The 27,805-nt window shown below is 41.2% G+C and overlaps 1 protein-coding gene across 21 annotated transcripts in view; it reads left to right on the top strand.

The window, feature by feature from the left end:
- The window catches only part of NEK1 (NIMA related kinase 1), a 209,821-nt gene that overhangs the window by 31,122 nt on the left and 150,894 nt on the right, over nt 1-27,805 (top strand). For all 21 annotated transcript variants that reach the window (XR_011386262.1, XR_011386261.1, XR_011386260.1 and 18 more), the window contains 6 exons: nt 1,266-1,326; nt 6,893-7,044; nt 21,649-21,708; nt 22,174-22,233; nt 22,320-22,367; nt 22,519-22,593. Coding sequence is in view for 14 of the 21 variants with exons in the window: in XM_070068291.1 (XP_069924392.1) it covers nt 1,266-1,326; nt 6,893-7,044; nt 21,649-21,708; nt 22,174-22,233; nt 22,320-22,367; nt 22,519-22,593 (456 nt within the window). In the remaining 7 variants the exon portion in view is untranslated. The remainder of the gene's footprint in view (nt 1-1,265; nt 1,327-6,892; nt 7,045-21,648; nt 21,709-22,173; nt 22,234-22,319; nt 22,368-22,518; nt 22,594-27,805) is intronic.

Below are 27,805 nucleotides of genomic sequence, written 5' to 3'. Positions count from 1 at the left end.
TTTAAAAAAAAAAAGATTTTTATTTATTTATTTGAAAGTCAGAGTTACACAGAGAGAGAAGCATATGCATGTGAATATACATAGAAAAGGCTGGAGGGGCGCAGTGGGTTAACGCCCTGGCTTGCAGTGCCAGCATCCTATATGGTTGCCAGTTCGAGACCAGGTTGCTCCACTTCTGATCCAGCTCTCTGCTATGGCCTGGGAAAGCAGTAGAAGATGACCCAAGTCCTTGGGCCCCTGCACCCACATGGGAGACCCGGAAGAAACTCCTGGCCGTTGTGGCCAATTGGGGAGTGAACCAGCGGATGGAAGACTTCTCCCTCTCTCTGCCTCTCCTCTCTCTGTATAATTCTGACTTTCAAATAAATAAATAAATCTTTAAAAAAAAGAGAACGAGAACCAGTGCTTTAGGGGGTTCACTAATACAAAAGGTGGCCATCTCAAGTCATAGTTTATTAACTGTTTAGTGTCTATTCTGGTGTTACTGTAGGGATATTCCCTCCACCAGGCCTCAGATTTCTTTAAAAAAAAAAAAAAAAAAAAAAAAAAAAAAGAGAAAATTCCCTTGCCTTTCCTATCTTTAGCCAGTAAGAAAAAACAAATTTAAACTGAGTTAAATGATTGTCATAGTTTTGCACTTCAGGAAGGCAAAAACAGAGTAAAGAGAAAATTACTCAAAGGAACTGTGAATGATTTTTGCTTCTCACAATATAGTTATACATTCAGTGAATAGGTAACAGAGTGTTTATAGTAATATTAAAAAAAAGATACTTGTTAAATTATATGAGACTACCCAGTAACATTGGTAATCATGAGTGTGAACTCACTGGAGATGTGGAAAGGATTCAGAGTAATGTTAATATTCATGAAAAGTTATTTTGAGAGAGGTTTTTAAAACAAAATGGTTTTAGAGCAGTTGTGAAGTAAATGAGGGATATGAATGCACACAGATTGCAGAGGTTATTCCAGAGAGGTGGTTGTACTAAACTGCTGATGTAGGGACCAGGTAAATGGTGTAGGGAAACCTACATGGTACATTAGAGTAAGAAGAAGGCTTGTCTAGAGAAGTAAAAGTAAATCAGTAGGATTAGGAGAGAGTTGGCATGAAAGAAATTTGCTGAATACATTATTTGATTTTAATTAGTACATTTTAATTAACAACATAAATAATGACTGAAAAAGGAAAGAATGTATTCTGATTAATACATAATGAAAAAGCTTTTATTTTGGAAATTTAACACCTTTTTTGTTTCTTTTAATCTAAGCTTATTGCAGAAGAGTTTTGTCTAAAAACATTTTCAAAGTTTGGAGCACAGCCTGCACCATGTAAGTGAGATTTAATAGGAAGCCTTTTCATTTATTTGCAGTATTCAAGTTTAATCATACTAGAAATGTATGTTGATGTAATAAGCTGGGATAATTGTGTAGGGTAAATTAAATCTAGAGGTAATGCATGTTAAAATTCTTTATGATGTATTTTGATGAATAAAATACATTTATGACAAATTAATTAAATTTTCATTTCTTGTCTTTTTTGGTCTAATTTAAATAAAATATGCTTGAAACGTATACATATATAATCATATGCTTAGCTGGTATATATATATTTGAGAACATTGTTATAAAATGTTAAAATGTGCAATTTAGATATAAATATTTTTTAATTTTAAAAATTCTTATTTTTTAAAAAAGTAAATAGTACAGTCATAGTTCATTTTTTTCCTCTCCAAGATTTATTTATTTGAAAGGCAGAGTTAGAGAGAGAGAGAGAGAGAGAGAGAAAGAGAGAGAAAGAGAGAGAGAGAGATCTTCTATCTTCTGATTCACTTCCTAGATGACTGTAATAGCCAGGGCTGGGCTGGTCTGAAGCCAGGAGCCAGGAGCACCTCCTACTTAGGTGGCAGGGCCCAAGCACTTGGACCATCTTCTGCTGCTAAGCATAACCAGCACCCATATGGGATGCTGGCTTCACAGGCCAGAGGCTTTATCCACTGTGTCACAATGCTGCTTCCATGTTTTTAGTTTTTAACAGATTCAATATAGTTCATAGATATAATACTAAGATTATGATATTCCAATCCCTTCCATTCCCTCCCTCCCTCTCTTCCTTTTTTCCTTCCTTTTCTTTCATTTTTGAAATATGTGAAATGTTTTTCTTTAAGAAGCATAAGTACTTTATGTTCTAAAAATTTTTAAGAAAATTCATGTGAAATCAAGCACTTCATTAAGGATAGAAATTAACATATTTGTGGATGTTATTTAGTATGAATATTATATATATATATCTGTGAGAGGAAATTATTTTTTTCCATATAGAGTGAATTCAGAGTAGATTTCAAACCTCCGTGGAAGTTACTTAAGATATGAGGAGTATATTGTTTTACAGACATAATGCCTTGCATGTTTTATTGCATTTTGAGCTTGGATAAATTAACTAAATAGCATGTCATAAAAATAAGTCCACGTAAGCTGGAAGTGATATGGCAATGTTTTCAGGAAGCCCAACTGCTCTTCTTTTTTAAATTAACATTGTTGATTTACTTACTTTTTTTTTTTTTTTAATTTGAAAGGCCAAGAAAGAAAGAGGCAAGGATCTCCCATCTTTGCCATAATTTACTCCCCAAATACCCATAAATCTGGGAACTCAAACCTAGTCTACCACGTGGGAGGCAGGAACCCAACTAGTTGGGCCTTCCAGGGTATGCAATAACAGGAAACTGGAACTGGGAGCAGAACCCAAGTGGCATCTTAAAAACCATGCTAAATGCCCTCTCCTGCCCTTATTAAAGACCCTTCGCTTAGTTTCTTTCTGTCATTGTGTGGACATCATCAGTCACAAATAAATCAATTGAGTTTAGACAAAGTTCAGAAGAGACCAGGACACAGTAGAATCTCTTTCAGCAGTCAAATTTGCTAAGAAGTCAGATCCTAATCAAAAGCTGCCTTGTGTCAAAAGCCAGAAACACCCAACATAAGCACATTCTCTCCATGAATATGCCTATGTAGAAATTAGAAAGTTATCTTTTGTGAGAAAAGTTGAGTCAATGAAATGTTTAGTAGTATAGGGCTAAAATAAGAATGATACTGCTTATAGATACTTAGTGGACTCCAGCCCTCTACATTAAGCTTCATGTTACAGGTATCCTTGACACTGAGAGTAAAATATATTAAGGAATCGGATAAATAGTTCTTCCTTGGGAAGTAGACAGGAACTACATATTTATGTATCTCCTAGGAGTTTTCATTTTTATGATTTTGTGCATCTAATCCCTTTTCTGGCATTGACAGCATATGGGTGTATTAATACAGTTAGCCAGGACACCATATTGTGACTTTATTTTTTATTCAAATTTGATCATGCGGTTGAACTTTCAGGGAGAAGTTTTCCTCACACTTACGGTCCCTGGGTCAGCATGTGATTGCAGAATGTGTTTGAAAAATCTTATCCTACCATACTGTATCACATTATTTTCAACACAGATTGCTTCTGAATTTCTAAAATTCCAACCAAAAGACCAATATTATTTTTATAAGATTTTACTAATGTATATGAATGTTATTTATAAACATTAGAAAAAAATCCCAGTTTAAACACATGCTATTATATTTGATGTATTTTTTTTCTGTGATGCTATATACATAATGAGTGAATTTTGTGTGTGTGAGCCTGTAAGCAAAGTAGAAGTTTTATAGCAAGCAAGGAGCCTCCTGTTGTAGCAGGCAGGAGGAGGAGCTCTAAGGAAAGAGTTGCCTAGAAAATTGTTTTGTATTACAAAGTTTTATTCCTACTCACACTATTATATAATGAATATTTTGTAACACAATTAAGTTTTTTGAAAGAATTGGTAATATCAGTTAACTGCCAGTTAAATATTTTTGTTTTAAATTAAAAAATATATTTATTGATTTATTTGAGAAGCAGAGAGACATAGTTTCAATCTTCTGGTTCACACCCCAAATACCCACAACAGCCAGGGCTGGGCCAAGACCAAAGCCGGGAATAAGGAGTGTTATCTGGGTCTCCCATTTGAGCCATCGCCACATCACAGGTTCCACATTAGCATTCCACATTAACATTCCACATTAACTCCTGGAGTCAGGAGCTAAAAGTGAGTATTGAACCCAAGAACTCTGAAACGGGACACAGGAGTCTTAACTGCTAAGCCAAATGCCTGCTCCTAAGTATTTTTCACCTTCCCCCTCTTTAAAAGGAAGAATGCTTGTTGGAAGAGATTAACTTACATTGATTTAGCACATAATAAAATCCTGAGGTATATAACATTCTGGAAGAGGAAAGGAGAAAACTGCTTCTCAGGTTATCAGGGAGTTTTGGTAGAGAGGGATATTAGCAGATGTGGAAAATAGAGAAAGTAAGTTTTGCTAAAGTTTGATGTAGACTGTAACTCATTGAGTTCCTTTAATATCCCCAAGAGATGTGAATAAATAGAATTTCCTTTTTATTAATTTAACTTTTTAAACTTTTCTTGGGGTAAAGATTTATTATTCTATTTATTTGAAATGCAGAGTTACAGAGAGAGAGGGAGAGACAGAAAGTAAGAGAGAGAGAAAGAGAAAGAATGAAGATTTTCCATCTGCTGTTTCACTCCCCAAATGACCACAATGGCCTGGGCTATGCCAGGCCGAACCAGGAACCAAGGCTTGTTCCGGATTTCCCATGTGGGTGCAGGGGCCCAAGAACTCAGGCCATCTTCTGCTGCCTTTCCAGAATTCACATCAGTGCCCATATGGGATCCCAGCTTCACAGGCAGTGGCTTAAACCACTATGCCACAGCGCTGGCCCATTGAACTTATTTTTCTAAGACTCAGTCTCATCTAGGCTTAAGTAAGGGTTAAATAACAAATGCTATAGAGTTTTTCTTTGTATGTAAATTTTTTTATTCCTCTGATTATTTCTTTAAAATCAGTTGATAAGTACTGTAGTTTTTTTTTTTTTAAAGACTTATTTATTTACTTGAAAGAGTTACACAGAAAGAAGGAGAGGCTGAGAGAGAGAGAGCTAGAGAGAAAGGTCTTCCATCCGCTGGTTCACTCTCCAATTGGCTGCAAAGGTCGGAGCTGCGCCAATCCAAAGCCAGGAGCCAGGAACAACTTCTGGGTCTCCCACGTGGGTGCAGGGACCCAAGGACTTGAGCCATCTTCCACTGCTTTCACTGGCCATAGCAGAGAGCTGGATCAGAAGTGGAGCAGCTGGGTCTCATATGGGATGCCGGTACGGAAGGCGGCAGCTTTAGTCACTAACCACAGCGCCGGCCCCAAATACTGTGTTTTTTAAAAAAACACTTTTAAATTCTCATTTTATTTGAAAGAGACAAAGAGAGATTGTCCATCCTCTGGTTCACTCCCCAAATGTTCACAAGAATCAGGACAAAGCCAGGAGTCTGGAACTAAGTCCAGGTCTCTCTCGTGGGTGGCAGAGACCCAGGTACTCAGCTGCCTCCAAGGTTTGCACTAGCTGCCCAGGATGTGCATCAGCAGGAAGCTGAATCAGACATGGAGGAGGCAAGACTTGAACCAGGCGCTTGATGTGGGATATGATATCCTAGGCAGCAACTTAACCACTGTGCCAAATGCCTGTCTACATGTTTTTAATATAGAGTCCCATCCAGAAAGTTTAATTCATATTCTAACCCAACAATATAAAGAGGTACCCATTTCCTGGGATTCTTAGCTATAATGATTGTTTTAGAGTGTTTGTTCTTCAAAGATCTGTTAGAGTAGACATCATTCAAATTGCATAGAAAGTATAAAAGTTTATCATAGTGCTGGAATTAGTGTTTGACAGTTGGTCATGAATTTTGTGTTCTAATTTAGAAAGTAATTTCTAACCAACATGAGTTTTTGAAAGTTTATTTTTAACAGCAATGATGTATAATTCACATACCATACAATTTGCTCATTCAGTGTCTACAATTCAGTGTTTTTATAGTATATCCACACTTGTAATCATCACCCACAGTTTTAGGAATGTCATTTTTTATATAAAAAAATTAAACATCTTAGAGGAATTTGACTCTGCTTCTTTCAGAAGTGACTGGGGTAAAATAGTTGAGTCATTGATACATGCTAAAGAGTGAATAGAATATTTGATTGAAAGTCTTAAATGCTGGCCAGTGTCGTGGCTCACTAGGCTATCCTCTGCCTGCAGTGCCGGCACCCCGGGTTGTAGTCCCGGTCTGGGCGCCAGATTCTGTCCCGGTTGCCCCTCTTCCAGTCCAGCTCTCTGCTGTGACCCAGGAGTGCAGTGGAGGATGGCCCAAGTCCTTGGGGCCTGACCCACATGGGAGACCAGGAGGAAGCACCTGGCTCCTAGCTCCTAGTGGCCATTTTGGGGGTGAAGCAACAGAAGGAAGACCTTTCTCTCTGTCCCCCTGTCTAACTCTGCCTGTCAAAAAAAAAAAAAAAAAAAAAAAACTTAAATGCTGTCAATAATTGTGAGAATGGAGGCCAGCGCTGTGGCACAGTGGCTTAACACCCTGGCCTGAAGCGCAGGCATCCCATATGGGCGCCAGTTCGAGTCCCAGCTGTTCCACTTCCCATCCAGCTCTCTGTTATGGCCTGGGAAAGCAGTAGAAGATGGCCTTAGCCCTTGGGCCCCTGTACCCACATGGGAGACTTGGAGGAAGCTCCTGGCTCCTGGCTTCGGATCGGCGCAACTCCAGCCATTGCGGCCACTTGGGGAGTGAACCAGTGGATGGACGACTTCTCTTTCTCTGTGCCTCTCCTCTCTCTGTGTAACTCTGACTTTCAAATAAATAAATAGATCTTTAAAAAAATAATCATGAGAATGGGAAAGTGCTGACTTGAAGAATTTTTCAAGTAAATGTTTAATATGAGTAATTGCTGGAAAAAATTCTTTTTGTTTTTCATGTAGCTAAAAGACCAGCTTCAGGACAAAGCTTGGCTTCAGTTATGCCTGCCCAGAAAATTACAAAGCCAGCTGCTAAATATGGAGTGCCTTTAACCTATAAGAAACATGGAGATAAAAAATTGCCTGAAAAGAAGCCACTCCAGAAACATAAACAGGTATGTGAATTAGTAAGAAATTCAGCTTAGCCTAATATATCACAGCTTAATTTATAGGATGATTTTATTAAGTTCCTGAGGAACATTGCTATTTCTGCTTCACCAGTATTCTTAAAATTAAGCCTTACATGGAAAGCCAAGACACTATGGCAAAAAAAAAAAAAAAAAAAAAAAATGACCTAAATGAAAGATTTCTGTGAGTGAGATCCCAGTGGAAAGAACAGGCCATCAAAGAAGGAGGTACCTTTCTCTGAAGGGAGGAGAGAACTTCCACTTTGACTAGGGCCTTGTCTAAATAAGATCGGAGTTGGCAAACTCAGGAGGCTTCCATAGCCTTGGCAGCTCATGACAAGAGCCTCAGGTGATTACTGACGCCATAAATAAGAGTGTCAATTGTTAAATCAACAACAGGAGTCACTGTGCACTTACTCCCCATGTAGGACCTCTGTCCTTAATGTGTTGTACTATGCGAATTAACGGTATAACTAGTACTCAAACAGTACTTTATACTTTGTGTTTCTGTGTGGGTGCAAACTGTTGAAATCTTCACTTAGTACATACTAAATTGACCTTCTGTATATAAAGATAATTGAAAATGAATCTTGATGTGAATGGGATGGAGAGGGAATGGGAGATGGGATGGTTGTGGGTGGGAGGGAGGTTATGGGGGGGAAAAGTCGCTAAAATGCAAAAGTTGTATTTTGGAAATTTATATTTATTAAATAAAAGTTAAAAAAAAAAGTCTGTTGGCTGGCACCGTGGCCCACTAGGCTAATCCTCTGCCTGCGGTGCCGGCACACTGGGTTCTAGTCCCAGTCGGGGCGCCGGATTCTGTCCCGGTTGCTCCTCTTCCAGTCCAGCTCTCTGCTGTGGCCCGGGAGTGCAGTGGTGGATGGCCCGAGTCCTTGGGGCCTGCACCAGCATGGGAGACCAGGAGGGAGCACCTGGCTCCTGGCTTCAGATCAGCGCAGCGCGCAGGCCACAGCGGCCATTGTGGGGGCGGGGGTGAACCAACGGCAAAGGAAGTCCTTTCTGTCTCTCTCTCTCTCTCTCACTGTCCACTCTGCCTGTCAAAAAAAAAAATTAAAAAAAAAAGATTTATCTATTTGAAAAGCAGAATTAGAGTAGAGAGAGAGATCTTTCATCTAATGGTTCAATTCCCAAATGGTTGGTAACAGCCAGGGCTGGGCCAGACACTAAGAGCTAGGAGCTTCATCCAGGTCTCCCACATGTGTGCAGGGGTGCAAGCGCTTGGACCATATTCTGCTGCTTTTCTAGGTGCATTAATGGGGAGCTGGATCAGAAGTGGAACTGCCAGGATTTGAACCAGCACACACACAAGATACTATTGCTGTAGGTAGTGGCTTAACCCACTGCACCACGGTGCTGGCCCCATGGAATTATTTGAACAGGAAAAAATTTAATATACATAATTGTTAACTATTTTTGAGGAATTAACCTTTAAGAAGTAAAAGGAATTCAGAATTCAGAAATTGCAGCTGTAGGAAGCTGGTGCTACTCCTAGTGCTGAGGCAGAGTTCTCAAAAAAGGAAGAAATTTTTTAAGATTCTTCAACCTCATCCTTTTTTAAAGATTTATTTATATATTTGAAAGTCAGAGTTACACAGAGATAGAAGGAGAGGCAGAGAGAGAGAGGTCTTCCACCTGCTGGTTCACTCCCCAAATGGCCACCTCGGCCGGAGCTGCGCCTATCAGAAGCCAGGAGTTAAGAGCTTCTTCCGGGTCTCCCACATCAGTGCAAGGGCCCAAGGGCTTGGGACCATCTTCTACTGCTTTCCTAAGCTACAGCAGAAAGCTGGATTGAAAGTGGACCAGCCGGGACTCAAACTGGCTCTCATATGGGATGCTAGCACTGCAGGTGGCGGCTTTACCCGCTATGCCACAGAGCCAGCCCCTCAACCTCATCATTAAGGCTGAGGTTCAGACTTGATTAGGGAGGTTACGACTGTAGCCCACTAGATAGTAGAGTTCTTAAACCTGCCACTATTTAAGGATAGCAAATAGCAAACTGTTGTGAACTGATAAAATGGCCTGGGAAAATGCCTGGACTCAGAAGTGGGTTGGAACCATTGAACTCACTGAGAAGATTGCTGGGATTCTGGGGGCAACTTGCTGAACTCTTTGAGAAGCAAGCTGGGATGTGGCTAGGGCATTAGCAAAGTTCCATAGGAAGCTGTCATTAGGGGTGCTGCTGAAATTCACGGGGATGCTGGGAGGGGCACTGGCAGAACTCTGCTGGAAGATGCCTGCAGAGATGAGTGCCCTGTGTGTCCCAGATGATGTAGTAACAAGAAGAAAGGAAATTCTTGAACCAGAGAGAGAAGCTCTTTCCTTTTACAGTGTTCTTACATCTCTTGAAAAAGCAAGGTGGTTTTGTATTGGCAAAGCAAAGAAGAAATGTTGATAGTGTTTGGCTTCAGTATCACAGGCAGGGCAATGAAGGTATATTTGGAGCTGAGGGGCAATATAATAATTGGAACCAATTTTATCTATTTTTCCTTTTGTTATATTACATTTATTCAGGTGTAAGTGGGCCAACTCTACCATTTCTTTTACTTTTTTTCCTCTTTACTTTAGTCACCACAGGAAGCCTAGGGCTCTGGGCTTTCCCTTATTACTTGGTCTCTCATCTCGTAAAGATTCTGGTCATACCCTGGTTTGCCAGCTATCCCTTCTGCACGGTTTCTTAAACTCTACCACAAAGTCCTCTTACAAAACATCATCAGCAAAACCTCCAATTAGCAAAAAATTCTAAACTTCTAAAGATTATCTTCACCTTTTTTATTCCCAAACCTGAATTGTCCCTGCACACGTTCTTCTGCAGGTCTCTTAGTGGCTATTTTCTCTCTAATCCCTTCATATCACTGGGTTTAAAGGTAGAATGAAGGAGGTGATTTCCTTATTTCTCATTGACAGACTCTCCCTGTGCCCTATACTCACCCAATCCCCATTTTGATGCTTTTTATTACAAACTGCTGCTTCTCAACAGTGTCATAATCCTTGGTCATTTCAGTATCCAAAAAGATGATATTTCCTATAGTGTATGACCTTTTATTTTCGTGATCATTTTCTTTCAGTTATCTTAAAGCCTCCTAATTTACCTGAGAACTGTCATAAATAGTTGTGCCATTTAATATGTCATTGTCATTACAAGTGGAGTATCTGTTGTCTGAATGTTTGAGACCAGAAGTGTTTCAGATCTTGGAGGTGTGTGTGTGTGTGTGTGTGTGTGTGTGTGTGTATCTGAAAGACAAAGGCAGAGTTAGAGATAGGGAGAGATGGAGAGAGAGAGAGAGCTTTTTACTGATTCACTCCCCAAATGGCTGCAATGCCAGAGCTGGACCAGGCCAAAGCCAGGAGCCTGGTATTCCATCCAGAAGTTCCTGCCACTTCCACATGGGTGGCAGGGGCCCAAGCACTTGGCCCATCTTCTGCTGCTTCCCAGGTGTATTAATAGGGAGCTGGATTGGAAGTGGAGCACCTTGGACTTGAACCAGCACTCATATGGGATGCCAGCATTTCAGGTGGTAGATTAACCTCCTACACTGCAATTCTAGCCACAGATTTTTGTTTTTATTTAGCAATATTTGCAGATACAAATACTGAGACATCTTGGGGTGATGAAATTTATTTGTTTCATTAAAATGTATATTTTATTTGTAGTGCACCTGCCTTTTCACTGTGACCTATTATTTGAGGTCAAGTGTGAATTTTCCACTTGTGGCATGATGGCATGATGTCAGGTCTTTTTGTGTTTAGAACATTTCAGATTTGGCATATTTTTTTAAGAAAGGACATTCACTTTTTTTAAAAAAAAGATTTATTTTATTTATTTGAAAGAGTTACAGAGAGAGGCAGAGATGGAGAGAGAAAGGTCTTCCATTTGCTTGTTCACTCCCCAAAGGCTGCAACAGCTGGAGTTGAGCTGATCCAAAGCCAGGAGCCAGGAGTTTCTCCTGGGTCTCCCATGGAGGTATAGGGGCCCAAGGGCTTGGGTTGTCCTCTGATGCTTTCCCAGGCACATTTAGCAGGGAGCTGGATTGGAAGTAGAGTAGCCAGGACTCATATGGGAGCACTCATATGAGAGCACCCATATGGGATGCTGGTGCTGTGGGAGGGCTTTAACCCACTGGGCTTGGGTTAAAAAATGTCTACCTTTGGGCTAGCACTGTGGCATAGACCTGAACTCTCAGTCTGCTACATAGGAGGCAGAGACCCAAGCACTCAAGCCAACTTCTGCAGACCCCCAGGATGCACCAGCAGGAAACTGAATTGGAAGTGGAATAGCCAGTTTACCAGCTGGCACTCTGATACGGAATGTGGGTATCCCAGTCAGTGGCTTAACTTGCTATATCACATTACCCACTCCAGAACCTGTAATAGTAATTCTTCCTCAGTCTTAAACATACTTATCTGTAACCTATATTTCCAATGTTTATAGCTTATTCCTCTAGGAGTCTGCCTCCAAATCTGCTTTGTCACATTTGGATTCATGGATCCTACTAGTTTTTTTCCTGTCTCTCTTCTTGTTTTTATTTTACTTATCTGCTTTAGATTTCATGTTCTCTCATCAGAGTAATTTCCAAGACCTCAACAACCTTGCTCTTTTCTTCTGTTATTACAAATAATCTGCCAAAAATTTTACTTGGTGAAATATGGTCTTTTTCCCACTTTCTGCCTGAACTTGGTAGAGGGATGTGGCTGAAAAATATGTGTGGCTCTCCAACTGGTTGAACTTAATATTTGTAATCAACATTGAATTAGCACCTTCTTGGCCAGCGCCACCGCTCACTAGGCTAATCCTCCGCCTGCAGCGCCGGCACCCTGGGTTCTAGTCCTGGTTGGGGCCCCAGTTCTGTCTCGGTTGCTCCTCTTCCAGTCCAGCTCTCTGCTGTGGCCCAGGAGGGCAGTGGAGGATGGCCCAAGTGCTTGGGCCCTACACCCGCACTGGAGACCAAGAGGAAGCACCTGGCTCCTGGCTTCGGATTGGCGCAGCATGCCGGCAGTAGCGGCCATTAGGGGAGTAAACCAACGGAAGGAAGACCTTTCTCTCTGTCTCTCTCTCTCACTGTCTAACTCTGCCTGTCAAACAAACAAACTAACAAAAAATTAGCACCTTCTGACCACCTTACAGTAGTTCCTTAGAACATTACTCTCCCTTCTGCTTATTCCTCACAAAGACCAAGTCTTACTTTGTATTTCATTGAGAAAAATTGAAAAGAATTGGAAGGGGGGCCAGCACTGTGGTGTAGCAGGTAAAGCCGCCACCTACAGTGCTGGCATCCCATATGGGTGCCAGTTCAAGTCCTGGCTGCTCCACTTTCAATCTAGCTCTCTGCTATGGCCTGGGAAAGCAAGAGAAGATGGCCCGTGTCCTTTGGCCCCTGCACCTGTGTGGGAGACCTGGAAGAAGCTCTTGGCTCCTGGCTTTGGATCAGCACAGCTCCAGCCATTGAGGCCTTCTGGGGAGTAAACCATAGGATGGAAGACCTCTCTCTCTTTCTCTCTGCCTCTGCCTCTCTGTAATTCTGCCTTTCAAATAATTAAATAGTTCTTAAAAAAAAAAATTCCACTTGGTCTCGGTGAAAATATCACCTGCAAATGTCGCTGGGAATATTCACATGCATAATTTTTATCCTCCCAGGGAATAAAACTGCCATTCATAGAGGAGCAGAGTAGTGAGGTGTATTAATCTTTGTGTCATTAAATCAGTAAGGAATACATACTTGGATAGTCTTGTAGAAGTAGAGTTGTTGCATCTCTTGATCCTTTTAGCCTAACTGGAGAGATCAGAAGTATTGGGGAGACTGAATTCATGATGAAACAGAAACGCCTCACCTTTGAACGGGATTGTAGCCAAGTGTTTGTTTTTTTGTTTTTGTTTTTTGTTTTTGTTTTTTGACAGGCAGAGTAGACAGTGAGAGAGAGAGAGACAGAGAGAAAAGTCTTCCTTTTCCGTTGGTTCAACCCCCAATAGCTGCTGTGGCAGGTGCACCGCGCTGAACCGAAGCCAAGAGCCAGGTGTTTCCTCCTGGTCTCCCATGCGGGTGCAGGGCCCAAGGACCTGGGCCATCCTCCACTGCCTTCCCGGGCCACAGCAGAGAGCTGGACAGGAAGAGGAGCTACTGGGACAGAATCTGGCACCCCAACAGGGTCTAGAACCCGGTGTGCCAGCGCCGCAGGCGGAGGATTAGCCTATTGAGCCGCAGTGCTGAATGCTCACAATTTATAATAGGAACTACAAGGGATACAAAAGTTTACTTCTAAAAAAGGAAATATTAAAACCTTCTGCTTCCTTTAGAAAGCAACATGCTATAATTTAAACTGTGCACAGCTGGTTCTCTGTATCTGAGAGCTGGACTGGAAGAGGAGCAACTGGGACAGAATCCAGCGCCCCGACCGGGACTAGAACCCAGTGTGCTGGCACCACAGGTGGAGGATTAGCCTAGTGAGCCATGGCACTGGCTATAGCCAAGTTTATAATCTGAGTTTTCAAATGGTTGATAGAATTAAACAATATGTTGATTTTATTAATGTTACGTTCTTTTTCATTTAATATGAGCACAGTATTCTATTGAACTTTCAGATTTCAATTACTAATTCTGAATGATAAATATCCTTCACATATTCTGAAAGATATAGAAATGATTCAGATGATAGTTAAAAATATTTTGGACTTCAGGCAAGGTTGTTGCCCTCAAATATTTTTATGTAGGTACGCATAATTTTTTTAAGAGATTTATTTATTCGAAAGTCAGAGTTACACTGAGAGAGGAGAGACAGAGACAGAGAGAGAGAGAGGTCTTCCATTCGATGGTTCACTCCCCAATTCTCCGTAACAGCCGGAGGTACGCCAGTCCGAAGCCAGGAGCCCGGTGCCTCCTCCCAGTCTCCCATGCGGGTGCAGGGGTCCAAGGACTTGGGCCATCTTCCACTGCTTTCCCAGGCCACTATAGAGAGCTGGATTGTAAGTGGAGCAGCCGGGTCTTGACCTGGCGCCCATATGGGATGCTAGAGCTTCAGGCCAGGGCATTAACCTGCTGCGCCACAGCACTGGCCCTGGTAAGCATAATTTTCTAAGCCAGACCATTAAGAACTAAATAGTAAACAGCACTTGGGATGTCATACAGCTTATTATAAACATATTTTACTTAAAACTAGATTTCTGTGTACAACAGTATAAATGTATTTAATGCCATAGAACTGTACACTTAAAAATGGTTATAGTGGTGTATTTCATTAAGTATATTTTATCACAGTAGAAAAAAAAAGGAAAATAAATAGGAAAAAAAAGAAGAAATGGCAGTTTTCAGAACTCTCAACAACAAAAAGTATTAAAGGGGAACAAGTTTCCAAATTATTTTAAATATGACTTTTAACATGTCTTTCTTTGATTTTACATGACTTTAAAAAAAAGACTTCTTTTTTTATGAGAAACTCTAAAGCATCTTTTAGATTCAAATTAATGAATTTTTAGATTTTTTAAAGATTTATTTATTTATTTGGAAAAGCAGAATTATAGAGATTGAGAAAGAGACAGTGAGATCCTATATTAGCACTCAAACCAGTGCCCGTATTGGGATGCTGGGAGGTGCAGGCCATGCGTATCCTGCTGCATCATGGTGCTGGCCATGAATTTTTAGAATTTTAAAATTTCAACCTTGAAAATGAGAAGTTTATGAGGAAAACCATAACTAATTACATATATTGTCTGTCACATTTCAATCACCAAATATAAACTGATGCTTATTATCACGTAGCAGGTCATCAAAACATTTGCATGTCACAAGATTTGTATTACTATAGTAATCAGTTGTTTACCTTTTTAAGAGGCTCTGTTAAAGAACAATTAATTAAGCCAGCAGAGGGAGCTCCATGAAAATATATCAGTATATGGGCTCTGACCTTAAGAAAGAGAATGATATAGTTCTCTATCAATGTTTTATCATAGTTTTCAGTGTAGAAGTAGTGTTGTGAAAATTCTTGTGTCATCTCAGAGGAACAGCTTGATATTCTTACTTCCCATTTATTTTTCTATCTTAAATGTAAGGAAATATGGAATAACAGAAAATGAATGTGATCCTTCTGTATAACTTACCACAGGATATGTAAGTGTCTCCATTAAACATTTCCATCTTGTTCCACATTATTGTGTAATCTAGGTAAAAGCTGGTCATTTAAAAAAGTATGTTATTGTTAACAATTATTATCCTACTGTGAGTAGAACACCAACAGGATGGTTTTTGCAATAAGGAAAGAAAGTACTTTTTGATTCGACAAAAGCAGACCTTTCTGTGGTATAATTTATGTTAATTATCCTAATGTGATCATTAAAAGATACACATGTATCAATATTACACTGTACCCCATAAATAGGCACAATTATTGTTTGTCAATAAATAAAAAAATATCTAAAAAATTAAAAGCTGGTCACTTGGGGCTGGTGCTGTGGCGTAACAGATTAAGCCTCTGTTTGCAACTCTCTTATGGGTGCCAGTTTGAGTCCCAGCTGCTATGTTTCCAATCCAGCTTCTTGTTATTGTAACTGGGAATGCAGTTGAAGATGACCCAAGTACATGGGCCACTGCACCCATGTGGGAGACCCTGAAGAAACTCTTGGCTCCTGGCTTCCACCTGGCCCAGGCTGGACTTTACAGCCATTTGGGGAGTGAACCAGCAAATGGAAGTTTCTCTCTCCCTCTTTGTCTCCCTTCCTCTCTCTGTAACTCTGCCTTTCAAATAAAAAAAAAGTCTTAAAAGAATGGGGCTGGCGCTGTGGCTCACTTGGTTAATCCTCCGCCTGCGGCGCTGGCATCCCATAGGAGCACCAGGTTCTAGTCCTGGTTGCTTCTCTTCCAGTCCAGCTCTCTGCTGTGGCCTGGGAGGGCAGTGGAGGATGGCCCAGGTGCTTGGGCCCTGCACCTGCATGGGAGACCAGGAAAGCACCTGACTCCTGGCTTCAGATTGGCGTAGCTCCGGCCATGGCGGCCATTTGGGGAGTGAACCAACGGAAGGAAGACCTTTCTCTCTGTCTCTCTCACTGTCTAACTCTATCTGTCAAATAAATTTAAAAAAAAAAATTTAGAGGGGCTGGTGGTGTGGTGTGCAGTGGGTAAAGCCACTGCCTGAAGTGCCAGCATCCCATATGGGTGCCGGTTCATATCCCAGCTGCTCCACTTCCAATCTAGCTCTCTGCTATGGCCTGGGAGAGCAGAAGATGGCCCCTGTCCTTTGGCCCCAGCACCTGTGTGGGAGATCCGAGGAAGCTTCTGGCTCCTGGCTTTGGATCAGCACAGCTCTGGCCATTGCAGCCAATTGGGGAGTGAACCATCGGATGGAAGACCTCTCTCTCTCTGTGTAACTCTGACTTCCAAATAAATAAATAAATAAATCTTTAAAAAATTTAGAAAACTTGTCATTTATATTGAGCTTATGTATTATTCACTTTTATATATATATATATGTATATATATATATATTTTTTTAACAGGCAGAGTGGACAGTGAGAGAGAGAGACAGAGAGAAAGGTCTTCCTTTGCCGTTGGTTCACCCTCCAATGGCCGCCGCCGCTGGCGCGCTGCGACCGGCGCACCGCGCTGATCCGATGGCAGGAGCCAGGAGCCAGGTGCTTTTCCTGGTCTCCCATGGGGTGCAGGGCCCAAGAACTTGGGCCATCCTCCACTGCACTCCCTGGCCACAGCAGAGAGCTGGCCTGGAAGAGGGGCAACCGGGACAGAATCCGGCGCCCCGACCGGGACTAGAACCCAGTGTGCCGGCGCCGCTAGGCGGAGGATTAGCCTAGTGAGCCGCGGCGCCGGCCTCACTTTTATATTTTTTAGTTGGTGTTGTGGTTCACAAATTTTGAGAATGGTGCTAGGCTGGCTACTTAAGAGTCACTTTGTGGGCCGGCTCACTGGGCTAATCCTTCGCCTGCGGCACCGGCATCCCGGGTTCTAGACCTGGTCGGGGCACTGGATTCTTTATTTATTTATTTGACAGGCAGAGTGGACAGTGAGAGAGAGAGACAAAGAGAAAGGTCTTCCTTTGCCGTTGGTTCACCCTCCAATGGCCGCCGCGGCCGGTGCGCTATGGCTGGCGCGCTGTGGCCGGCGCACCGCGCTGATCCGATGGCAGGAACCAGGTACTTATCCTGGTCTCCCATGGGGTGCAGGGCCCAAGGATCTGGGCTATCCTCCACTGCACTCCCTGGTCACAGCACTGACCTGGAAGAGGGGCAACCGGGACAGAATCCGGCGCCCCGACCGGGACTAGAACCTGGTGTGCCAGCGCCGCAAGGCGGAGGATTAGCCTAGTGAGCCGTGCCACCGGCCGGGGCACTGGATTTTGTCCCGGTTGCTCCTCTTCCAGTCCAGCTCTCTGCTGTGGCCCGGGAAGGCAGTGGAGGATGGCTCAAGTGCTTAGGCCCTGCACCCACATGGGAGACCAGGGGGAAGCTCCTGGCTCCTGGCTTCGGATCGGTGCTGGGTGCTGGCCATAGCAGCCATTAGGGGAGTGAACCAACGGAAAAGGAAGACCTTCCTCTCTGTCTCTCTCTCTCACTGTCTAACTCTGCCTGTCATAATAATAATAATATAATATAATAATAATAATAAAGAGTCACTTTGTAGGGGCTAGTGTTGTGGCACAGCATGTTAAGCTGCTGCTTGTCATTTCAGCAAACCCAAATCTGAATGCCGGTTTCAGTCTCAGCTGCTCCACTTCTGATCCAGCTTCCTGCTAATGCAACAGGGAAGGCAGCAAAAATTAGCTCAAATATGTGGGCTCCTGCCACTTATGTGGGATACTAGGATAGAACTTCTGGTTCCTGGCTTTTATCTGACCCAGCTCTAGCTGTTGTGGTCATTTGGGGAGTGAAACAGCAGATGGAAGATATCTCTTTCTCTCTCTACCCCTTCTCTCGCTCTTTCTCCTTCTCTACCCACTTTCTCTACTGCTCTGCCTTTCACATAAATCTTTTTTTTAAATATTCATTTATTTATTTCAAAGGCAGAGATAAATAGAAGCGGGGAGAGAGAGTGTGTGTGAGTGTGTTATTGTGTGTGTGAGGGTGTTTCTATCCATTGGTTCACTCCCCAACTGGTGGCAATGGCCAGAGCCAGGCCAGACGAAAGCTAGGAGCTTCTTCCAGGTCTCCCACGTGGATGCAGGGTCCCAAGCACCTGGGCCATCTTCAGCTGCTTTTCCAGGTGCATTAGCAGGAAGCTAGATTGGAACTGGAGCAGCCAGGACTGGAACCTGTGCCCATATGGGATGCCAACATGCAGGTGGAGACAACCTTCTAAGCCATAGCACTGGCTCCAGAAATATGTTTCTTACTGTGAGTTGCCTTCAGAAAAAGCTTAAAAGCTACTATTCTTTAGATGTTTCAATATTATTTTGATTTCATCAAGTCTCATGCCTCTTTTTGGGTTAAGTAGTAAGGTAAGATACAAGATTATCTAAAGTGAAATTTGAAATAACAAGCCAAAGTTATTGGTTAGGAGTTAAGAATTAATAATACAGTAAGGAGGTGGAGTAGTTCTTAGAGTTTACTGTATGGATTCCTTTGTCAAGGAAGTAAATTCAGTATTTTTTTTTTAATTTGACAGGTGGAGTTATAGACAGAGAGAGAGAGACAGAGAGAAAGGTCTTCCTTCTGTTGGTTCATTCCCCAAATGGCCGCTACTGCCAGCACTATGCCAATCCAAAGGTAGGAGCCAGGTGCTTCCTCCTGGTCTCCCCTGCAGGTGCAGGGACCCAAGCACTTGGGCCATCCTCCACTGCCCTCCCAGGCCATACCAGAGAACTGGACTGGAAGAGGAGCAACCAGGACTAGAACCCAGCACCCATATGGAATGCTGTCGCTGCAGGCAGAGGATTAACCAAGTGAGCCACGGTGCTGGCCCTTACATATAGTATTTACTTATTCATGAGAGTGGAATCAAGTGTGAGACTTGGTACTGTTTATCACGATGTCAATGAAGCCTTCAGTTAAAACCTGTATCAATAAACACATAGTAAGAGCACATAGTAAGAGAATTAATATTCTCATAAATTTTTCAATCTATTGGGTAGCATTACATCTTTTATTTACATAAAAATATCAGCATTTTGTCAGGCTCAAAATCCTATATTCATTCAAATAAAGTAGTTCTATTTCATAAGAAGTTGGTCCAAGGGAATAATGACAAAGAAAAAAGTCTGAATATGTTCAAGACAGAAGCAATTAAAAAATATTTTAGATCGGGTTCTAGACCCTGTTGGGGTGCCAGATTCTGTCCCAGTCGCTCCTCTTCCTGTCCAGCTCTCTGCTGTGGCCCGGGAGTGCAGTGGAGGATGGCCCAGATCCTTGGGCCCTGCACCTGCATGGGAGACCAGGAGGAAGCACCTGGCTCTTGGCTTCGGTTCAGTGCGGTGCGCCCGCCGCAGCAGCCATTGGGGGTTGAACCAACGGAAAAGGAAGACCTTTCTCTCTGTCTCTCTCTCTCTCACTGTCCACTCTGCCTGTCAAAAAAAAAAAAAAAAAAAAAAAAGTGAGCATTATAATTTAATACTGTATTTCTGAAATCTAATTTCATATTGATTGAGGATCATGTTTATTTTGTATTGATAATATTTGTAATATAATGATAAAAAAAATTGGAATCATTACTATTAGAGTCAAGAACAAGATAATTAGTATCATTTAATGTTGTGACAGAGTCCTTCTTAGCCAATGCAATTAGAAAGGAAAGAAACTAGAAACATAAAGTTTAGAAGGAAAGGAAACAGAAAATTTTAACAGATAATATAATTAATTACCTAGAATAACTTAGTGAAGCAGCAGAAAACTATTAATGAATTCAGTAAAATGGCTCTGATATAAGATCAACATGCAAATATGAAGATTTTGTTAGAAATTAAAATGGAAAAAAATAGCAACACCCCATACCCACCACCCTCCAGACAGAATGCTGCAGAATAGACCTAATGTGAAAAGATAATTGCATAATTAAAAAACTGTATATCAGAGAACAAAGCAAATGTGGATAAAATAACTACATAAGTGAATCTCAAAAGTAATATGCAAAAGAAGATACAAAAGAGTATGTATTGTTGATACCATTAATATAAAACTCAAACAGATTAAAAGAATCTCTAAACTATATTAGATAAAACAATAAAGAAGAGCATGAGGATGATAATCACAAAAGTCATAATGGTTACCTCTAAGGGAGCAATATGGAGTTTAGAGTGCTACTTGGGGAGTTTCTGGGTGTTCATTTCATGTCTTGAATGGTGCTTACACATATCTTGTCTTGATACTTGCTAAACTCTGTGTATCTTTGTATCTACTCTTCTGTAAGTGACTTATGCCATAGTAAAAAAAGGAGAGGGAAGAATTGGATAAGTGATTAAAAATAGTCAGATTTTATCAGTGAAAAAAATTTGATACTACCTCATTCCTTGATTTAAAAACTATATTGCAGATAATGAACTAGATTTTAAAATAAAACTAACTTAGTTACAGAGGCAAATATAACAGTGAGAACTAAAATGTCTTCCTTGGCAAGACAGTATATGTGGGTACCACAAAGGAAAACCTTGGTAGATTTAGCTATACATAAGTTGCAAACTTTGGGGCCAGCTCTGTGGAGTACTAGGCTAAGCCTCTGACTGTAACTCCAGCATCTCATATAGACACCAGTTCTTGTCCCAGCTGCTCTTCCTCCGATCCAGCTCTGTGCTATAGTCTGGGAAAGCAGTAGAGGATGACCCAAGTACTTGGGCCCCTGCACCCACATGGGAGACCCGGAAGAAGCTCCTGGTTCCTGGCTTTGGATCAGCCCAACTCTGGCCATTGTGGCCGTTTGAGGAGTGAACCAGCAGATGGAAGACTTTTCTCTGTCTCTCCCTCTCTCTGTAATTCTACCTCTCAAATAAATAAAACCTTTTAAAAATTGGAAACTTATGTGCAATAAAATAATAAATTAAAAAAATCAAAAATAACAGGAAAAATATTTGCAACATCTATAATAATACAGCTTTATTTTCCATTATTACTATATTATAAAAACACCTAAAACTAAACACCTTCAAAGTCAGCTGAACGAGGAGCAAGAGCTTCTTCCAGGTCTCCCACATGGGTTCAGGAACCCAAGCACTTGGGCCATCCTCTACTGCTTTCCTAGGTGCATTAGCAGGAAGCTGATTGGAAGTGGAGTAGGTGGCACTTGGACTGGCTCCCATATGGGATGTTTGCACTGCAGGCCATGGCTTTAACCCACTTAGCCACAGAGCTGGCCCCTATCTCTCCTCATTATTGAACTTTTGAAACAATGTTCTATCATAATATTAGAATACTTACAATTAGCACCAGTATATAAAGACAAAGCTATTTAGTTGATGATTGGAAAAAGAACTGTTTTCCACGATTGCTCTGAATTTGTTTGTCTTTGTTTGACAACCTATCAAGCACTACAGTGTTTCTTTAAAAAGAGAGTTGTGGTTGTATTAGCTTTGCCTTTTTATTGTTTTAAACTTGGAAATTTAAATGACTGCCTTAAAGTCATTATCTAATTTGTAGTTCTACTTTTTGTCCAGGCCCATCAAACTCCATTGAAGAAAGTGAATCCTGGAGAAGAAAGGAGGAAAATGTTGGAGGTAGAGAGACATCTGTCTACTTATTTTGAACTTTACAAAAATAATTTTTCAAAACAATCAAAATCTTGGGGCTGGTATTGTGGCAGATTAGGTTAAGCCTCTGCTGGCTATGCCTCTGTGGAGTAGTGGGCTACTCCCATATGGGCTCTAGTTTAGGACCTGGCTGCTCCACTTCTGATGTGGCTCCATGCTAATGCACCTGGGAAAGCCGTGGAAGATGGCCTAAGTCCTTGGGTCCTCACACCCACATGGGAGACTCTTAAGAAGCTCCTGGCTTTGGCCTGGCACAGCCCCAGTTGTTGGGGCCATTTGGGGAGTGAACAAGCAGATGGAACTTCTCTTTCCTTCCTTCCCTGCCCCCCTCCCTTCCTGGCCATACCTCTGCCATTTGTGTACTTACTTTACTGATGAAACTGGAAAATGTAGTAATTTGTTGTTGATAAAAATGTCCTTTTTTAATTTAAGGAAGCCCCAAGAAAGACAAGGTTGGAATTTGTTGAAAAAGAAAAGAAACAAAAGGATCAGGTAGTTTTTTGTTCTTATTTTTCTTCCTTTGCCAAGTTGTAGTTGATAAGTGTTTCAAGAGTTCTAAGAAGTTTGTCTCATTACAGATTAGTTTATTGAAGCTTGAACAAATGAAAAGGCAAGAAAAGCAAAGGGTAAGAAAATAATCCATTTTTTAGTGGTGCATTCTCCCCCCCTAACATATTCCTTTTTTTTTTAAAGGTATACACTCACTGGTTTTAATTTTATTACTAAATGTATTTCATATTAAATATTTGAAATGGTTTTTGTTTGTTTTCCCCAAAGCTGGAGAGAATAAATAGGGCCAGGGAACAAGGATGGAGGAATGTGTTAAGCGCTGGTGGAAGTGGTGAAGTAAAGGTAGGCATTCAGCACCTTCATACTACTGTGATTTTTTTTTCTCCAGTTTTACCTTGATTTTTAAAATAAATAAATAAATAAATGTATAGCTGACTTTTTTCATAGAGTTAATATTTATTTAAACTTATCCAGTATTTATTGTGAATTCTTAGCTTTTCTGTCCTTATGTGATATATAGCTAATCTTGATATCTTATGTGTGACATTGCTAAAATTGCTTTTAAATGTTTTTTTAAAGATTTGTTTATTTATTTATTTTGAAAGGCAGAGTTACAGAGAGAGAGAGAGATAAAGAGAGATCTTCTATCTGCTTATTAATTTGCTAACGCCCCCCCCCCCCCCAATGTCTGGGCCTGGGCCAGACCAAAACCAGGAGCTCAGAACTCCATCTGGTCTTCTATGTGGTCGTCAGGGGCCAAGAACTTGAACCATCTTCTGCTGTACACCCAGGATGTGTTAGTGGGAAGCTGGATTGCAAGTAGAAAAGCCAGGACTCAAACTGTATTCATATGTGATGCTGGGATTTCAGGCAGCTGCCTAACCCACAGTGCCAAAATGCCAGCTCACTTTTTTTTTTTTTTTTTTTTTGACAGGCAGAGTGGACAGTGTGAGAGAGAGACAGAGAGAAAGGTCTTGCTTTTGCCGTTGGTTCACCCTCCAATGGCCGCCGCGGCTGGCATGCTGCGGCTGGCGCACCGCAGCCAGCGAACCACGCTGATCCGATGGCAGGAGCCAGGTACTTCTCCTGGTCTCCCATGGGGTGCAGGGCCCAAGCACTTGGGCCATCCTCCACTGCACTCCCTGGCCACAGCAGAGAGCTGGCCTGGAAGAGGGGCAACCGGGACAGAATCCGGCGCCCCTACCGGGACTAGAACCCGGTGTGCTGGCGCCACTAGGTGGAGGATTAGCCTAGTGAGCTGCGGCGCCGGCCCCGGCTCATATTTTTAAAAGTTTTGTGTGGAAACTGATGCATCCTTCCTTTCAGAGAAATCTCAAGTACAATCAAATATCAAATCATCTTGTCACACCTCTGCTGAAATCCTTCTGTACTTTATGTAGCCTTGAAGATAAGTCTTCGAAAGATTTTTATCTGGTGCCTGCCAATCTCTCCAAGTTCATCTCTATCCATTCCCTACTACACACTGTATGTTCCATTCATGCTGAACTAAATATACATGTTTGTAGTTTCCTTATTGTATTTAGCCCATGAATCCATTTTCTTAAAATATTTTATTTATTTATTTGAAAGTCAGAGTTACACAGAGAGAGAAAGAGAGGCAGAGAGAGAGAAAGAGAGAGAGGACTTCCATCCACTGGTTCACTTCCCAAATGGCTGCAATGGCCAGAGCTGCGCTGATCTGAAGCCAGGAGCCAGGAGCTTCTTATGGGTCTCCCACATGGGTGCAGGGACCCAAGTCCTTGGGCCATCTTCTACTGCTTTCTCAAGCCATAACAGAGAGCTGGATCAGAAGTGGGGCAGCCAGGATTTGAACCGGCTCCCATATGGGATGCCGGTGTTGGAGGCAGCAGCTTTACTTGCTATGCCACAGTGCCAGCCCCAAATCCATTTGTTTTTGTACTTGTTTCTCTTGAAGAGTATGCATTCCTTCCTCCTCGACCTCACTCTACTACATTCTTTTATCTGGATAGGCAATAACCTAGATAACCATTTACCTACGTACCTTAATTAAACATTTCCTTTGGGAAGATTCAGACTGTATGATTTTAGAAAAGCTACTTAATTTTTCTGAGCCTCAGTTTCTTCATTTTTTTTTTAACTGAGAAGGGATAATATAGTATTTCCTTTTCCCTTTCTTTCTTCTGCCAATGTGAGTCTTGTACTTCTTCTTTTCCTCACATAGCATTTTGTAGATGTCTATTGATAGGAGGCCAAATTATAAGATGGTCTCAAAGATTTCCAATGCCTGCTCTACATAGCTTGTATTATTTCCTCTCCTTGAGTATGGAACCTGTGAGTATGGTAGTATAAAAGTTCCCTCAATTAGGTTATGCTGTAGTGAAAGTGTTAATAGAATAGTCACTGCCATGTAATGTGTAAGACTTCCTCATGGCAGACTTGAAAGAGAAATCAGTAGGATACATTTCTGCTGGCTTGGAAGATAGCAAACATTCTTATATCAAGAAAGTTTAGGTGGCCTCTTAGATGATATTAGTGGTCTTTGCCCAAGAACTAAAAAGAAAAAGAGTGGCAACTTTCGTCTTACAGTCACAAGGAAATGAATTTTTCCAATAACTCATGCACTTGGAAGGGATCCTGAGCCTCAGATGAGACTTGTAACCCTGATTGGCAACTTGATCTCTGGTTGATGAGATCCTGAACTGGGGACCCAACTAACCATAGCTAGATTGCAGAGACAAGGAAACTGAGATAATAAGTGAATATTATTTTAAGCTGTTACATTTGTGATAATTCATTACACAGCAATAGAAAATGAGTACACTATTATTTTTCTTTATTATGATTATAATTTGTATCATTGAATCAGCTCTTAATCAACATTTCTTTAAATTGTAAATCCCTTTGACTCATATCCATTAACCTTGGTATGTAGGTGTGCAATAGATATTTGTCAACTTTAGTTGGTTACCAATCCTACTAGTTTCTTTTCCCCAAAACATAACTTGAATAAAAGTTTGCTTTGTTTTGTTTAGACATAAATATACTCTTTTTTTTTTTTTGGACAGGCAGAGTGGATAGTGAGAGAGAAAGGTCTTCCTTTTTGCCGTTGGTTCACCCTCCAATGGCCGCCATGGCTGGTGCGCTGTGGCCGGCGCATTGCGCTGATCCGAAGCCAGGAGCCAGGTGCTTCTCCTGGTCTCCCATATAGGTGCAGGGCCCAAGCACTTGGGCCATCCTCCACTGCCTTCCCAGGCCACAGCAGAGAGCTGGCCTGGAAGAGGAGCAACTGGAACTAGAACCCGGGATGCCAGCGCCGCGGGCGGAGGATTAGCCTGTTGAGCTGTGGCGCCGGCCTACTCTCTTGGTTTTATAGATTAGTTTTTCAGTTTCTTGAGCTAAAGATATTTTTCATATGATACGTCAATAATTCAGTAAGAGTCACATTTTTCCAATTCTGTATTTTAAACTGAATGTCTTTAGCAGTACAATTTTATCATACTATTAAATAAAAGTACTATCCTTTGGATGATAATGAATGACTCAGGCAAAATTTGATCCATTCTAAAATAACGTGTGTTTTATAGGCCCTCAGATCTTGGCAGGCATTTTGTATGAAGTGTGTGATTAGTGTTGAGATTTTTTTTTTTTTAAGATTTATTTGTTTGAAAACCAGAATAATGAATAGAGAGGGAGACAGGTATCTTCCATGTGCTGGTTCACTCCTAAATGGCCCCAACAACCTGGGTTTAGCCACTTCAAAGACAGCAGCTGGGAACTCTGTCTGGATCTCCCACATGGGTGGCAGGGCCCCAAGTACTGGAGACATCTTCAGCTGCATTCCTGGGCATATTAGCAGGGAGCTGAATCAGAAATGGAGCAATGGAACTTAAACTGGTGCTCAAGTATGGGATGCTGGCATCACAGGCAGCGGCTAAGCCACTGCTCTACAGTGCTGGCCTTCATTCTTCTTTTATGTTTATCTTCTGCATAATAAAATATATTATGACCCCTTTTAGTACTAAAAATCCAGTTTGTCAATGTTGTTTGATAGCTTTTTGAACTTTTTGTTTTTCAATAGATACTATGTGCTTAATAGATTTCTACTTTATTTTATAAACGTCTGTAACATTTTCATTCAGAATTAATCAGTTTGTTTTCATGATATAAAGATAGCCTATGTTACTAGTTATTTAGAATATTTAACTTGTTAAGGTGTTTGATTTCTGCATAGTTTGTAAGAGCCTGGAGGCTAGTATAATAAGAACCAAACTAAAGAGATTTCCCAAAATAAAAATAAAATTAAAGCTAAACATTAAGGGAAATATTTCAAAGTTAGTACTATTAGGATGTACCTCTAAATAATAGGTAGTATTCTTCATAATATATATCCATTTGTCTTTAATTATTTATATCTGCCAAATCTCAGAATTCTTTGCCTTCTTTGTTTTTAAGAGTGTTTTAGGAAGTTTATTATGTATTTCATAAAAATAGTTTGATCCAATGGTGATTGTAATAAGTCTTTATTGTTTGAAAATATATTAGAATACTGTTCAGCAATAAAAAGTTTGTTTATACGTGTGACAATATAAAGGAATCTCAAAAACAGAGTGAAGGAAGCCAGACTGAACAGTACATATTGTATGATGCAATTTATTTGATATTATAGAAAAGATTAATCCAATTTATAGGGACAGAAAGCAGATGAGTGGTTGCAGGAGCATTGACTGCAAGTGGACACAAGGGGACTTTGTGGGATAATGGATATGCTTTTGATTGTGGTGGTGATTACATGTGTATACATATGTCAAAATTCATCAGCTTATGAATTTATATATGTTATGCCTCAAAAGATAATATTGCTTCAGGATTCTAATATTGTATTTCAGCACTTTAAGTATAAGCATCTTTAGAGATGTTTCTATAGTTTTGTTTTTGCTAAAGAGAAACATTAAACACTCAAAGTCAAGTTGTGATGATATCAGCACTGGGCTAAACTCAAGGAGTAATCAGTGTCATAGGAGATGTTAACAACCTTTTTGCAGTATTCTGGTTCCTAACATAAGATGTACATTTTGAGGATATGTGTAAGGACCCCCTTGATAGAGTTTCCTGCCTGATTTGACTTTCCTAATTCTGATGACTTTGATTTTGTTATTTGAACATCATTAATTTTCCATGTTTATCCTGAACTGATTATTTAAAGTCATGCCCTCTTACAAGATTGTGTGCAGGTTGCAGTGCCAAGATGTTAATATGAATTTTATCTCGGCCAGCACCGTGGCACACTTGGCTAATCCTCCGCCTGCGGCGTTGGCACCCCGGGTTCTTGTCCTGGTTGCTCCTCTTCCAGTCCAGCTCTCTGCCGTGGCCCAGGAAGGCAGTGGAGGATGGCCCAAGTGCTTGAACCCTGCACCAGCATGGGAGACCAGGAGAAGCACCTGGCACCTGGCTTCGGATTGGCACAGCGTGCCAGCCGCAGCACCCATTGTGGGGTGAACCAACGGAAAAGGAAGACCTTTCTCTATGTCTCTCTCTCTCACTGTCTAACTCTGCCTGTCAAAAAAAAAATAAA

Source organism: Oryctolagus cuniculus, chromosome 2 (genome assembly GCF_964237555.1).
Source record: "Oryctolagus cuniculus chromosome 2, mOryCun1.1, whole genome shotgun sequence".
In the NCBI taxonomy this organism is placed as follows: Eukaryota; Metazoa; Chordata; class Mammalia; order Lagomorpha; family Leporidae; genus Oryctolagus; species Oryctolagus cuniculus.
The sequence above is the reverse complement of the archived record's forward strand: the minus strand, read 5'-3'. Positions and strand labels throughout refer to the sequence as shown.